The sequence below is a fragment of the Oratosquilla oratoria genome, chromosome 18 (assembly GCF_046742065.1).
Source record: "Oratosquilla oratoria isolate Oo_2021 chromosome 18, ASM4674206v1, whole genome shotgun sequence".
Classification (NCBI taxonomy): domain Eukaryota; kingdom Metazoa; phylum Arthropoda; class Malacostraca; order Stomatopoda; family Squillidae; genus Oratosquilla; species Oratosquilla oratoria.
This window is the reverse complement of record NC_134794.1, coordinates 16074439-16089466: the sequence shown is the minus strand read 5'-3', so window position 1 is coordinate 16089466 and position 15028 is coordinate 16074439. Positions and strand designations below refer to the sequence as shown.

Genomic DNA, 15028 nt, shown 5'->3' with positions numbered 1-15028 from the left:
CTAACAAGTTTTCATATTAATAACAATATACCACAAAATTACTGTTAAATATGCCCGAAATTATTCTGCCATTTTCAAACATATTCAGGATGAAAATCGTAATATCTTTCAGTATTTTTCTCCTATGGCAAATTTTCTCAATAATAATAACAATAACAATGATAATATTCATAATAACAACAAAAATAATAATAACATTAATAATAATAATGATATTAACAATAACAATAATATCATCATTATCAATAATAAAAATTATGACAATAACAGTAATAATAATAATGATAATAATAACACTAACGGTAATTATAGTAATGATACTAATGATAATAATATTAATAACAATATTGATATTGATGATGATACTACTACTAATAATAGTTATAGTAAAACGCGTGTGTCACTTAGGCCATCCTACCAACCGACATGACGTCATGATCTCATAACGGCCAACCTCGCTCGCGCACTCCAGTTTGTCAGCGACTGGCTTTGGATGTCGCAGTTCCCATTAGCCCCAAGCTTATCTGTTAATAGAATTTGCGTCCTCGGCACTTAGGGGCGAATATCTCATTATAAAATATGGAATACGCGAACATATAGACGATGACGGTTTCCATGGTAACCATGGACGACATTCGTGTTCGACAATCGTTCCTGACACAAGATCATGTCGGAAATATAAACATATTTCATTGTTACTATATGAATAAGAACTTTTGTAATATATATATATATATATAATCATGCTTTCTTTTTAACTCTATTGATGACAATTTTGTTCTACCTGCCGTCTGGTTATTTTATTCAGCCGAGGAAGGCTTCCCCCCTCCCTTGTAAAGAAAAGATCTAACACGAAATATACTCTTGCAATTTAATTGAACAGAAATGAAACGGAATCTGGCAAATGAAATCCCATGAACACAAATAAAACGATGCATTTATTTGACTTGAACATATATCTTTAATTAGAGTGCTTTTAATTTAAAACAGAAGGGTTTTCCTTATAAAAGAAAAAGTAATAAAATAGATACATGAAATACAGAAAGAAATTGAGATATTACATCATTTTGCATCAAATTAAGTTAAATCTACGGCCTACCAGAACAAAATAATAATAATAATAAACACATAATAAAACTAATAATAATAATCTACTATAATAAAGTAGTAGCCTCTGTCTGTCTGTCTGATTGTTTGTTTGTTTGTACACGAACTCCTCCTAGGGTTTTGAAGATAGACCCCCATAACTAAATATTTTCTGATACCCTATCACTCCAGGTACTTGGATAACTATATCTTATTAAAACAATTATTTTGGTTAGGGTTAAAGGTTAAAGTTAGGTGTCTTATGGTGAGGGAACACGCCACAACTGTAGTCCGCCCTTAAGTCGCGTATCATTTTTGTAACATAATAATTAATATGATTAAACAAACCATTGTATGTGTTCATATTATCTATATTTGTTAAATTAATGTTGCCACAAACCATGATAGCTTTTGTAAGAAAAAAATGCAAATGTAAAATGATTGTATAATTTTACCAAATGTTGAAATATTGGTTATTTTCATTTAATTTTAGTGCGGGCGGAAATTGATTATTCACAAACTCCTCCTAGGTTTTTGCAAATAAACCCCTATAACCATATATATTCTGAAGATAAATATACGAGATGCATTTCTTCACCTTTTAGCTGTAGACATTGTCAATACACACACGCGCGCGCGAGCACTCAAAAGAATGTGTAAATGATATTTGTGTTTGTGTATGCATGTATTTTCAAACTAGGGTTTCCCAACCTTCGGGTAGGGGGGCGCACACCTGGGAGGGGAGTGTTTAAAGCTATATTTCATTAAAAAATTATTTTGGTTAGGGTTAAGGGTTTAAGTTAGGTGTGGTATGGTTAGGTTAGGGATTATTCACGAACTCGCAGCAACGCGCGGGTAATTTGGCTAGTAAATAATAATATTAATAATAAAAAAAAAAAAATAGAAATAAGTATATTGAATATGTCGCTTTGGATCTCCGCAGGTAACGGCGCGTGCAGGTGTTTTTGCCTGAGGCAGGAATTACACCGAAGCCACGTGTGGTCACCATCATTTGTGGCGTGCGGCACCCATGCACTTGTGCACAACGATGATGGCGCAGTTACTACAAAGGGAAAGTCAAAATATTCCACAAAAAAATGTACAAGAGGCATTTCGATCCGTAATGATTCTTGATGCTAAAATAAAATTATATAAATGTAATAAACAAATTAACAAACGAACAAATAATAATGAATATACAAATACATGAACATGGATTATAAACAAATAACGATAATACTCACAGATATTAACACGTAGCGTACAAAAAGCAGACTGTCGAAAAATAAAAACGAACAAATAATCAGATATCTATTCACTTGACGAAACAAAGCCTGGCTCTCGATCGATAATCACATATATGTAAATGGCTGTCGCGTGTACATGGCCACAAGTCGCCCCACCCCTACCCGTACCTACACGGCGACGCACAAAACACTGACGTCAAGTCGTCTTGCCAGGGACACTGAAGTCGCATAAAATTCGGTTCTTAAATTTCTCTACTGCGGAGATGATTCTTCCTTCAGCTAAATAGAATCGCCTGTCGGCAGCTAGAACACAACTATTTCGCAAAATGCAGTAAAAATATTCAATAAGTTATGAGAGTGAAAACATTCTTTTTTTCACTGGTTGAAGGTAAAGTTACAAGTGAATGTGAGCAAATGTAAAGTGATGAGATGTACAAGATGTGACGGTGTTGGCGTGGTGAAGGCGAGTTTTAAGAGTGAGAGGCTGGAGGAAGTAGAACATCTAAAGTACCGGTGACAGTGAATAGAAAGGATAAAGAATTGTAATATGAAACAAAGAAAGCAAATAAATGCCGGGATGGAATAAAATGTGTGATGAGGAACAGGTACCGAGGGATAAAAGAAAATAGAAAATTGTACAAAGGAAAGATTTGTACCCACGGACCCATAAGAAAATGGGACTAGGAATAAAAGGGAAATGGAAAGGAAGTGACAATGATTTTGAGTTTGTTAGAGAAATGTGAAAGACGTTGAAACGGACAGAATGAGAAATGTGGAGATAAGACAAAATTGAGGTGCGCGAGGAATGCCTGTCGAGTTGGGAAGAGAGTTGCAACGGATGGGTCAATGAAAGGATATTGTGAATGGATGAAGGGGTGACGCGGTGCGAATGAATGTTCTTCTTGTCTGTTTCTTAATTTATTTTGGAAAGTTGAGGGTACAGTCATTACACGGTGAAGCGGAATTCTGTAATTCCCCCTCAAGGAGAATGGGACGTTAGTGTATACACACACACATACAGCTTATATATATATATATATATATATATATATATATATATATATATATATGAATGGTAAAAATGTAAAGACACGATAGGGAACAAGAGACTGTATTCCTGACCGGTTTCACCTTTGAGACTTCTTCAGAAGCAATATTTCTTGTTCCTAATCGTGTCTTTCCATTCTTACCATTCATACATACACCTGTCATGATGTCACGATATATATATATATATATATATATATATATATATATATATATATATATATATATACATACGCACCAAAGGCTTTTCCCCCCGTATAAGGGAGATAGCCGAGTCAAAAGGCAAGTACCCACTCCCATCCACCACCTTTTCCTCCCTCTCATCTTAGCTCCTCGTGGATGACAGGTCATCCCTGTTTCCCGCTGTCCTGGGTCAGAAGCAATGCAGCATTACTCAAGAAGGCCGCTTCATTTAATCGGCGACTTCCCCCTCTCCGTTCTCTTAAGCGGAAAATAGAGAAGACGGGAAGAAATCCCTTCGGGCTGCGTCAGAATATCATTGACACATAAGCACTCCCTACTCCCCATCCCCTGCCTCCTCCCGTATTTGTATCACAGCCATTCTCCACTCAACCTTATCTCCTGCTTCCTCCCTCCCTTACTCAACAGACATTCCCCTCTTGCTCAATGCTTCTTTCACCCCATCCATCTGTCTCATCCTCGATCATCCCCTCAAGTTCACTCCCTCCACCTCTGCCTTCCACACCTCTTTTACAAATAATTTTTCTTAACTCAATCCTTCCATGTGTCCAAACCATCCCAACAGTGGCGATATAAGGGCCCTCCCACTTTCATAGTCCTAGAATCGCCAATGCATCCCAATACTCTTTCATTCGCTCTATATGCCATATCTTTTTCCACCTTAGATCTACTCACCTCCTCGTTTCCCACTCTATCCAACCGTGTAACCCCTACTATACTTCTCGGACATTTCATCTCAAACACATTTAATCTTTTCCTCTCTGCCTCTCTTAAAACTCAAGTTTCCGCCCCATGTAGTGCCATCGGCGCAACCACCCTATTTTCATAACACATTTTAACCCCCAAAGCATTTACTTCCTTCTCTCAATCTACAATTAACCTCCACTCCTCCCTTTCCTGCCACATGCTACCCCAAATACCTAAAACTACTCCCTCCTTCCCCTCTCTTTTAAGTTTTAATACCAACTTGCTGCCATCTTCTCCCCTTGTACATCTCATCACCTTTTACCCACATTTACCTTCAACTTTCTCTTATCGCATTCCTTCATAAACTCCGTCACAAGCACGGTGTCGTCAGCAAACAACAAAACTGCTCTCCATTTTAACCATCTCCAGTTCCCAGCCTATTACCTCCAGCACCACCCCATCCATATACACATTGAAGAGCCACAGCGACACGACACAGCCTTGATGCAGTCCCACCTTTACCTCAAAACACTCGCTTTCTCCATTCCCTATTCTAATACACTCTTTTACTCTTGTAGAAACCCATGACTGCTTTTGAGTGCTCCCAAAACCCATATATATCTGCAACACCTCCCACAGTGCTTCCTTGTCCGCCCTGTCATAAGCCTTTTCCAAATCCATAAAGGCCCAAAAAAAATTCTTTACCTTCCGCTAGTTTTCTTGCAGATCTGCCTTACCATAAAAATCTGATCCACGCAACCCCGACCTCTCCAAAACCAAACTGTTCCTCATCAATTACTCCTGTTCCTATCCTAATCTCAATCAAAACCCTCCCATAAGCCTTCCCAACTACACTCAACAAAGTGTTACCTGTGAAACTACTACACTCACATTTGTCCCCCTTTCCCTTGTAAAGCGGAACTATGTAGGCACTCCTCTAGTCCTCCGACTACCTTCCCTTATACAAACATTAAACAGCCTCACTAGCCAGTCCACTATTACTGTACCTCCCTTCTTCAGACATTCTGCATGGCACCCATCCAATTCAGGCGCCTTATCTGCTCCCATAATTTTCTAAACACACACACATATATATATATATATATATATATATATATATATATATATATATATATATATATATATATATATATATGCTGGTACATTGTGACAAGTTGATGAAGGTGGAAAAAGAAGTCACGGGTCTAATTCCGAGTTACTGAGTTTATTCCTGACCGGTTTCGCTCTGCTTATTCAGACGAAGCATAGAGCGAAACCGGTCAGGAATAAACTCAGGAACTCGGAACTAGACCCGTGACTTCTTTTTTCACCTTCATCATATATATATATATATATATATATATATATATATATATATATATATATATATATGTATGTATGTATGCACACGTATATCACCTTGAAGATATCTGAAGAAACGGACGCGCTCGGTCCGTCTATTGTTTTACGTTGTGGTTTTCTTCACATATATGCTAAACGTACACACACACACACACACACATATATATATATATATATATATATATATATATATATGTGTATATATATATATATATATATATACATATATCTATTAGTCTCAAATTTATGCAACCAGGCAGTGAACAGGATCACCAATGTCTGCAGTGACCTTCTATGCACATTTTAAATTGCTTCTCGTCAGACTGTTTTATTCATTTTGTGGGATGGGGGGGGGGCATGGACTCCGGCCTGAAGAGGCTCTCGGTCGGTCGCGACCCCCTTAAGTCCGTCCGCCTCTCCCCACCCCACCTCAACTATTTGTTTAAACATTAATTAATCTATTCATAATTTAATTATCATTTACATCCGACTAAGTTATGGACAAAAAGGTCTCCTGTCGGCATGCTTTTCTTTTGTAAAATCATATTTTCCTTAACTAAAATTCTCTGTAGAAGGTGATGGCATAGATTATATTTACAACTTTATATTCGTAACACAATCTGAGGTTTGACAAGTGTATCTTTAAAACATACACCCACACACATACATATGATTATATATATACACATACATGTATATCTATTCATTTTTAACACCAAGGCTATGATGTCGCCAAGCGCGTATAAATGTTACGTAAGAGTAGCGCAAAAAAAACCGCACATTATCAAACGCATATTTCACCAACACTTTCTGTTATTTATTACATTCACAGTCACTGTAGTAATACTTCTTGTCAATGTCACGTCCACGCACGAAAATGACTGGTCAAATCACCATTCTAATGAAACGAACTGCAACACTTAACCTAAGGTGCAAATCTATAGCCCTTAACTCGCCTCCACATTAAACAACGTTTACAAATACTCACATATCCACTGGGTTCTACGGACATATTTCCGTTTTTGTCGTTTGCTACGTAGTCGGAGCCTTCCACTTTGTATGTCGGCGTGAAAAGACGCTCTGGCATAGGTTGTCAACCCTCTTTTAGTTATAAGACATGTGCCGATAGGCTCTCACAAGACAAGGAACGTCACGATGTTGCTGGTTGGTCAGGGGCACGGCCAATGTGGGTGAGGGTATGTAGAGGGTATGGGCTTCGCAGGGTGTGAGGGGAATCGGCTGTCACATGGTCGAGATGTACGTTGTCATCACAACTAATGCTTGCTACGTCAATAACTCAAGGAGTACTATGTTACAAAATAACACAGATGTTGAAGGGTAGGTTTAAAGGGTAGGAGGGGGTGAGGGTAAAGGGTATAGGAGGAACTGGAGGACTCTACCAGCCGCACTGAGACCACGACGACGTCTGGCTCGCTAGTGTTGCTACAGTGGCGGGAGAGGTTTAAACAGAGCCCTCAGGTGCGATGCCAGAGCTGCGAAGGGAGAGGCGGGTGGCTCGGTTCCCGTTTTGTCATGGAATTACATGATTTATTGCCAATTTAATATGCATGCAAATGCAATCGATTGAAGTCTATCACCTGGATGGAAATATAATTTTTCAGTTGCAGGCACTAAAATATATATGATAATGAGACGCAATTTTAATTTGGAATTAAAACAATCGGACATGAACGTTTGATTCAACTGTTGCTTTGGTGGGAAGAGTTATGGGCTGGAACTGAATGAAACGTAGTTTTGAAAATCTAATTTTGACAAATAATTGATATCGCTTTGTAATACTAACTTGCAATCATACTCTACGACCTTTCTCATAGCGAAACTGCGTTTGATCATACATGCAATTTAATGAATTTCGCTTAACTCTAGCATAATCTCACTAATCTCTTCTGAGTTGACCATTTTATTTTCAATTCCAGATTCTCCCGTTAACTTATTCTTCTGTTATCCCTCTTCCTACTTGCTTCACTACATTCTTCTGATCCATTCGAATTTTGTGTTGACCACATTGACATTTCCCATCCTTGCTCCAGTCTCCCTCCCACCTCCCACTTCCACCCCTACAACTCCCCCCACCCCATCTAGCCACCTGTCCGCATCGCTATAGTCTACTCTCCCCACCCCCACTTTTCTCTTCTCCTCCTCCTCTTCCTTCTCTTCTCAAAGCTATTCCGTTTTCTCCATTTCTAGCCATCCATTCATTTACTTCCCTCCCTCCCTTCTTCCCTCATTCCTCTTAATGGATGTCAATAATTCTGTTTTCTTTCTTCTCCGTCTTCCTTCTCCTCCGATGAAGTGAAACAAGATGAATAAAATAACCCGACATCATAATTCACAATTCCTCACTCACCAGACCTTTTCAGTCGTCGGCGGAAACAACCGCCAGACACTAGGAGGTTCGCTTGCGGGCGCCTTTTAGTATAATCATATGCGCGTGCATACTGTGTGTATATGTGTATATATATATATAAATATATATATATATATATATATATATATATATATATATATATATATATATATATATATATATATATATATATATATATTCTAGATATTCAAAGTTCCACCAAGTTCATTTTTTCTACACTAGAAACATTTCAACCCAATCAAAATAATTTGTACGAATTAGGGTTAATTTTTCATGGACTTTTTAAGAGTATATGAGCTGATTCTGGCATCCTTAAGCTCATTTTGTCTGTACTGAATGGACATTTGTTTTTCAAACTGCTGTCTAGTGAAGGAGTAGCATGGTGTTTGTGCTGTAGATAACATCCAAAGAATCCCCTCGTTATTACAAGAATCTTTAACACAAGAATATTGTGTCACCCACCTTTATAGTTAAATAGGCTTCTCTCTGACCCCCCACTTCCGTTCTCACTACCTCGTAGGCCTAACCGTTGTCATGCAACTGCCTGACTCGGCTCTCTACTCTACATAAAGAACGATATGACGTCACTTGTAAGCCCCGCCTCTCTGTTTCCCCTCCCCCATATGTACAACGAGTTCACGTCACTCATAAGCCCCGCCTCTTTGTACGTACACGTTTTATCATTTACTTGTTTATTATCTCTGCCTATTTATCTATTTACTTATCTATATATACACTTATTTATCTATCATAACTCACAATTCTTCACTATTATCCATATATTCACCTGCTTATTTATTTATTCATTTAATCATCTATCAATCTATTCAATTATACATTTATCTATCCATCTACTTATCTAATTACTTGTTTGTTTATTCATTTATCTATCTATTCGTTTATTCATTCAATCACTTCTTCATTTCTTTCTATGAGACACTGACAATATTGGGGAAACTGATGAATGCTGAATGTGCCAAGTTGATATAAGATATCCTGGATATTGAAAACATCAGAGAAATATTGGTTATCAGAGACAAGCCGTTATACCCAATTTAAATTCAAACAAATGAATAATAAATAAACATAAAAGTAGATACAACAATAAATTAACCAAATATATACAAACATGTATAATCCAATGGTTTAGTGTTGTAATAAATAAACAAGCATATGATACATAAACAAAAAATTGCTAAACCGACAACATTCAACAAATAAGCACATAAATAATGTCTACACATTTCTGGCTCGATGTATTCGTGCGTGCGTGTTCGTGCGTGCGTGTTCGTGCGTGCGTGACGAACACATGAAAAAATATGCACAATGAGTGTAATCACATAAATACATACATTCCTTGTATAAACAGAAACTCTCCCTCTCACACACACATACACACGCACACACATACCTACACACACCATAGAATTACATACATACAACATATAGGCATATGCACACAACATACACACACACCACACTCACATAACTACTCACATCATAGAAACACACATATACACACACACAACATATAAACACACACACACATAACCGAGCAAAAAAGATAATAATAGAAGATAAACTACGAGTAAGACAAGAAAATGTGCTAAAAACAATACACACACATAACCGATCAAAAAATGAAATAATTTAAGATAATATACAAGATAAAACAAAATCAAATCAAATCAAAGTAAAAATAATTATGATATAATATATGATATAATACATTATAATACGATATGATATAATATAGTCCAATATAATATATGATATAATATATAATATAATGCAATATAATATAATGTAATATGATACAATGTAAATTTGAAAATTAAAAGATAGATAAATAGTGTAAAGTGAACTAAAGATAGTGCAAGTACCAAGAACTTCAACACGAAACATTGTCCAACTTGTGAAGGAGTCCAAAACTGGGCTGGGACGGAACGCGCGCGCACACACACCAGCGGTGACGTCGTGACATCACGCCCGTTACGTAGGCTCGTCCGCCAGCGCCACCTTTCAACGCTGGGCCTATAATTATGGGACCGGATTGTACACATACTCTCTCCTCCTACTCCTTATTTTTATTCTTCTTCTTTCTTTTCTTCTTCTACTTTCTTCTTCTTCTTCTTCTTCTTTTTCTCCTTTTTCTTTTTTTTCTTCTACTTTTTCTTCTTATTTTCCTCGTTGTTCTTTTTCTTCTACTTCTTTTTCTTCTCCATCTTCTTCATATTCTTGATCTCTCCCATACTGATTGGATTATGTTGGGATGTTTCATTGCTTGCCTACCTACCTATCTGACCTCCAATTAAGAACTGTTCACTGTTCATTATGATATACTTGACACATCTTACTTTGTCCACAGGCAGTCGACTTCAATCATCTTAGGGGATGGACCCCAGAAGATGGTGTGTTATGGTCAACGATCGGATGAATAAAATTGCCTGACGGCAAGGAGGAGAGGAAACGGACCAATCGAGTTCTGTGGCCGTTAGGTTTTAAAGTCGCGGTCAACTCTTGCCTCCTAGAACAGTCACCCTCTCCCCCCCCCCCCCAGCAACAGGTTGGCATTCGGGGGGAAATTACCTTCACTAGCTGAGTGTGGACCAGATTTCAAATTTACGAAATTATATACCTATACCTATATGTGTGTATATATATATAATATATATATATATATATATATATATATATATATATATACACACACACACACACACATATATATATATATCTATATATTATGGGAGAAAGCATACGCTGGACTCGACGTTCGTCACGGTCCCTTACTTGAAAGGGGCTTCTGAGGTAGCGGCCAGACTGCTAAGGAAACACGGTGTTGAAATAGCACACAAACCGAGGAACACTCTACATAGGGCCCTGACCAAAATTAAGGACACTGTGAGCCAAACGGACCGAATAGGGGTGGTTTACGATATTAGGTGCAAGGACTGCGAGACACATTATGTTGGGGAAACGAGCAAGAAATTGGCGACAAGACTGATAGAACACCAGAGGGCTGTTAGTAGAAAGGACATGAGTTCGGCCGTCTCAAGACACTGCGAGGAAACGGGACACGAAATGGACTGGCAAAACGCGGAAGTGAAATACGGAGGTAGTGGAAAAAGCACCAGGTTATTCTTGGAAGCTTGGTCAAGTGATGATAATAGTGTCAATAGGTGCATCACTTTAAACCCAATTTATAAGGGGGCGAAGGATAGGCTGGAGAAGAAGCTTACTTCTTAATATGTTTATGTTGTGTGTTTTATTTGTTTTTGTTTCGACATGACGGTAGTGTGTTTCTTGATGTGTTTTGTATCATTCCATTTTATTTTCATTTTTATGTATGTAATTTTATTTATTTATGAAATTTACTAACGGTGGTGGCATGCGTTACATGACTTTTGTTCCGCGTACCGTTGTGGCATGCCACGTCGTACAGCTTTTATGCCCAATCTTGGGGGGCATTTTTTTTTTCATACTGCTTTTCTTATTTATTTCAATGTGTACTCTTCCTTTTTGTATGTTTATGATATTGATGGATTTTGTGTTCTTGTTCCAATTTCTTTTATTCGTGATATACATGCTACGCGGGACATTTGTTCCACGGGAGTGCACAGTGGTGCGACCCATCGGTAGCGGGGTGAATCCTTACAACTTTCACTATATTTTCTTTATATATATATACATATTTTTTTATGGTAAACTCGGTGAATGTTTTCAAGGAAGTATTGCACCTGTTATTTTATAGTTTTATTTATATTTGTTTCTCATTTGTGTTTTTGATTTGGTTTAACTGCGTCGGATTGTAACGGTTACTGTGGAGACCTGTCCCAGTGTACCAAATTCCTCTTATTTATGTACATTTCCATTGCTACCACTGTATTACCCTGAAGACGAACCCCGGACAGGGTTCGAAACGTCGGAATAAATTGACGAACGTCGAGTCCAGCGTATGCTTTCTCCCATAATAATGGTTCCTGGACTCCAGCTATTTACGAATATATATATATATATATATATATATATATAATATATATATATATATACATATATATGCGTATACTTAGGCTGGAAGTCCTCCCTCTGGCAAGAAATGTTGATATCTACTCTTCCACCCCACAGCGCGGTGACCAATTGACCACCCCATGGCGTGGGTGATCATTTGTCATTGCTGGGGGGGGGGGGGTTGTCCGTTTGTCGGCCTCTCCTATGTTCGTGCTTATTTCATATTATTTGTTTGTTTGTGACCTTTCCTTAGCTCATATTATGTAACACTATTTCTGTATATTTACGCATTAACTATTGTATGTATTAATTCTGCCTTGAGAATGAAGTTGTGTAACTTCGAAACGTTAGTACCGAAATATCTATTAGTTTGACCATCGTCGCCTTGTTCGCAGTATTGAACAAGTTAACAAGAAAATTGTGCGTTGTCATCATGCTATTATATACAACACATATATATTTATATATATATATATGTATATATACACAGTGTATATATATATACATACATATATATATATATACATATGTATATTGAGACATTCTGACAGGTTGACGTAAGTGGGGTAGGAAACACAGGAGTCTTAGTCTAAGTTTATTCCTGACTAGTTTCCCAGGAATTAATTTGAAAAAGCAGACCTGCGAAACTAGTCATGAACAATCTCAGACTAAGACTCCTGTGTTTCCTACCCCATTTGTGTCATATGTATATATGTATATATATACATATATATATATATATATACATATATATACATATACGAGTATATATATATATTAATATATACATATATATATATACATATATATATATATATATATATATATATATATGATGGTGCAATGGTCTAAGTCACTACAGCACTTGTCACGTGCTGGCCCGTTTCAATTTCTGCATGTTGCCTCTACGTTTCTTCCGATGTTGATGGCTTAGAATTAAAGTGCATTGTGGTTGATAAAAATGTATCTCTAGTCACTGGGACCCATTTAGTGTTGTACACACACACACACACACACACACACACACACACACACACATATATATATATATATATATATATACATATATATACATATATATATGTACTGTATATACATATACATATATCAAGGACTACTATTACACAGGACGTGCGCACCCAGATCCCTGGGTCCGCTAGCGGAGGCCATTGCTTTCTTTGTAACCTAACATTTTATATTGGACAAATATATCAAAACTAGAAAACTAACATTGTATATAGGACAAATATATCAACTATTGACTTATTCAATGCAGTATAAGTTAATATAAACTTTTATAATAAAATAAGAAACTATTTTTAAGGCACTGTTATGCTTTGAAATGCCAATTTTAGCCGGACTTAACCGGTATTATTGTATGAGGTTAGTGGACACCAGGGTTGGCGTTTTTTTTTTTGTTTTTTTTTTTTAACAAATATGAAAAAATCCAATTTTTTTTAAATCAGATTTATTTGATTTAAATATATATTTCTTTTTAGATTTTAAATATTGTGGGATTGCTATCTAATATGCGATCTGATTGCTAAAGGACATTTTTAGCATATCAATATAAGGAGCAGTGCTATATAGACTTGCCACACGTATACAAGGAACGGTGTAAGCCTACATGTATATATCAATGTGCAGCCCACAACAAGTTTCAACAAAATTCTTGTTGAAACTTGTTCTAGGTAAGCAGTTTCTCACTGAGTCAGTCGCTGCTTTGGAATCAACCAGGAAGGATGTCTTCTGGACCTGGCGGAGTGGTTCCTTCAGGCAGAAAAAATGATCCTGTCTGGAATTATTTTGAAAAACTACCAACAACTTCTGGCAAAGGGTACCGAGCTAAATGAAAAGACTGCACCCAGGAACTACAGGGCATTGTGTCAAGATTAAAATCTCACAGAGATAAATGCCAAGGTCAGCCACAGCATACAGAAGAAGAAATTGATGACCCAGGTAAATAGTTTACTTATATTGTGTGCATTTCTCCCTTTTCATACGCAGCTATATAAATATGGTGAACAATGGAGAGCATGTGCAATAAAAATGTGAAGGCCTAAAGAGATGATACTTCAACTTCATTACTTCTAAATTTGTGTAATGACTATATCACTATAATATACTGTATCCACTTAACTTTGGGGCCTAGATGATTGTTGATAATTTCATTCAGCCCAAAGGGATTTAGCCTAGCCTAACCCAACTAACCCATTATTCTTAGTGAATTTAAAAGTGGACTGAATCCTGTGTGGGCTGAATTCCAAGCCCACCTCTTTCATATCCTGTTAATTATTTCCAAATAATTTAGTGGCTTGTGTGAATATGATCATTATCTAAAAAATAACTACTGTACTCAAAAGTAGCCTAAATCACACTGTATTCATTCATTTATTTATTCATTTATAAATTATGCAATATGCTAAAATTTTCTGTTTCCATTTCAGGATCTGTATCAACAGCTTCAATCCCTTCATCATTGGCTCCACTTGAATTATCTGCAAACCTGACTCCACCATTAAAAAGGTCACTATCAGACTCCTCCACAGGCGCCACTTCTGGTAAATAATTTTCATCCAAAAGAAAGTCATCAACATCTCTGGACAGATTTATCATAAAAACTTCAGCCTCTCAAAAGGAAAATCTCGACAAAGAAGTTGCAAGAATTATATTTGCTACAAATTCACACTTTCGCGTCTTGTTCAGCATCCTGTTTCTCAAGATGGTTCAGAACCTGTTTCTCAAGATGGTTCAGAATCAAGTAAATCTGATTTAAATAAAGAAATATATTTTTTTATATTTTTCAAAAGGATAAAAAAAAAAATAAATAAAAAAAAATCACCAACCCTGGTTTCCACTAACCTCATACAATAATACCTGTTAAATCCGGCTAAAATTGGCATTTCAAAGCATAACAGTGCCTTAAAAATAGTTTCTTATTTCACTATAAAAGTATATATTAACTTATACTGCATTGAATAAGTCAATAGTTGATATA

General features: G+C 36.7%; 1 protein-coding gene across 7 annotated transcripts in view; it reads right to left on the bottom strand.

Moving 5' to 3' along the window:
• LOC143035085 (ninjurin-1-like) overlaps nt 1–15028 on the bottom strand; it is a 115477-nt gene that overhangs the window by 64291 nt on the left and 36158 nt on the right. For 3 of the 7 annotated variants that reach the window (XM_076201603.1, XM_076201604.1, XM_076201605.1), the window contains exon 1: nt 6619–7067. The exons of 1 other annotated variant lie outside the window; for it this stretch is intronic. In XM_076201603.1, coding sequence (XP_076057718.1) covers nt 6619–6717 — 99 coding nt within the window. In that variant the 5' untranslated portion in view covers nt 6718–7067. Of the gene's footprint in view, nt 1–2330; nt 2362–6618; nt 7068–15028 lie in introns of those variants that run through there. 3 more of the 7 variants (XM_076201607.1, XM_076201610.1, XM_076201608.1) reach the window with 2 other exon arrangements.